At 40.2% G+C, this 1,183-nt stretch overlaps 1 protein-coding gene across 1 annotated transcript; it reads left to right on the top strand.

Annotated features, from left to right (window-relative positions):
• Positions 1-679: 679 nt before the first annotated feature.
• LOC111386392 (organic cation/carnitine transporter 7-like) lies at positions 680-1,132 on the top strand (the record flags this gene model as incomplete). The annotated part of the gene is made up of 2 exons (XM_023010846.1): positions 680-917; positions 992-1,132. Coding segments are annotated over 2 exons (379 nt in total), but the record flags the coding sequence as incomplete, so codon positions are not given.
• Positions 1,133-1,183: the final 51 nt, after the last annotated feature.

Genomic DNA, 1,183 nt, shown 5'->3' on the forward strand with positions numbered 1-1,183 from the left:
ACTCGACAAGATTATTGATAAAACGTTTATCTAAAGGCTCTCAGAAACTTCGTTGCACGTGACTAGAAACCGTCAGGCATGTGGACAAAAACCGATGGCCTTTAAATAACCCAAAAGTGGTGACATATGGTTAAGGCCTTTTTTTAAACCAATATCCTTCCTTCTACATTTTACTTTTTACATATATATCAACTCTCCTCTCTATCTACTTTTTTCTACGCCCGTGGTCAAATGGGGGACTTAGCCCCAGCATATTTTTGCTAGTAACCAGATGACCAAAGTGGCTGGCAACAACTTGTTTTGCTAAGGAAGTCGAAGGGTCGTGATTCAATAAGCGAAGTACTTAATTATGTGCTGTGTGAGCGCTTGATATAGTTCTTGGAATGGTACATGTAACTTCTTAGCAGTAGAGGCTGAGCGAGTAATGTTGCAATTACCAGGACATTGTTGACAAGTCTACCTGAGTAATGGAAGTGATGCAACTTTTTTTAAGTTTTGGGCTTTGAGTACGTACTTTATCTCCAGGCGCGTATGCTTCTGGGGCAAATGACATTGTGATGTTCCTTCAAGTATGAGATTGCAGATAGATCTTTCTAACATCGTCTTTGTTCGTGTTATCCTTCTAACGTATATCATGATTTCATTATCCCTGATAAGTGTGTTCTCTTTCTCCTTGCAGGATGGCAATGCAAGGTTCAGTCATGGTTATTGGAGTATCTGGACTATTAAGTGCTTTTTCCCCAGTTTACATGTCCCTGATTATGTATCGTTGTTTTCTTGGATTTGGTGTGGGCGGTGTACATGTATTTCCAGCATGGTTCCTGGAGTTCATTTCGACTTCTAATAGAGGTGCTTGGTTGCTAGTTATTTCAACTTTCTGGACACTTGGATCAATATTGGGGGCTTCACTTTCATGGGTATGTCTAATGTATTTCAAGCATACAATGTCATTTCCCTCAATAAATGCATGAAGCCGTCATTGTTCTTGCAGATTGTCATTCCAAGCTTGGGTTGGAGGTGGCTACTTGGTTTGTCTTCTATTCCAGCTTTCTTGGTTCTTCTCTTATCCTGTTTTGCACCAGAGTCTCCAAGATACCTATATACAAAAGGCAGAATTACTGATGCACTGGGAGTTTTGGAAAAAATAGCTCTAATCAACCGAAAGGAACTTCCCACTGGAATT

This window comes from Olea europaea, unplaced genomic scaffold (assembly GCF_002742605.1).
Source record: "Olea europaea var. sylvestris unplaced genomic scaffold, O_europaea_v1 scaffold35414, whole genome shotgun sequence".
Classification (NCBI taxonomy): Eukaryota; Viridiplantae; Streptophyta; class Magnoliopsida; order Lamiales; family Oleaceae; genus Olea; species Olea europaea.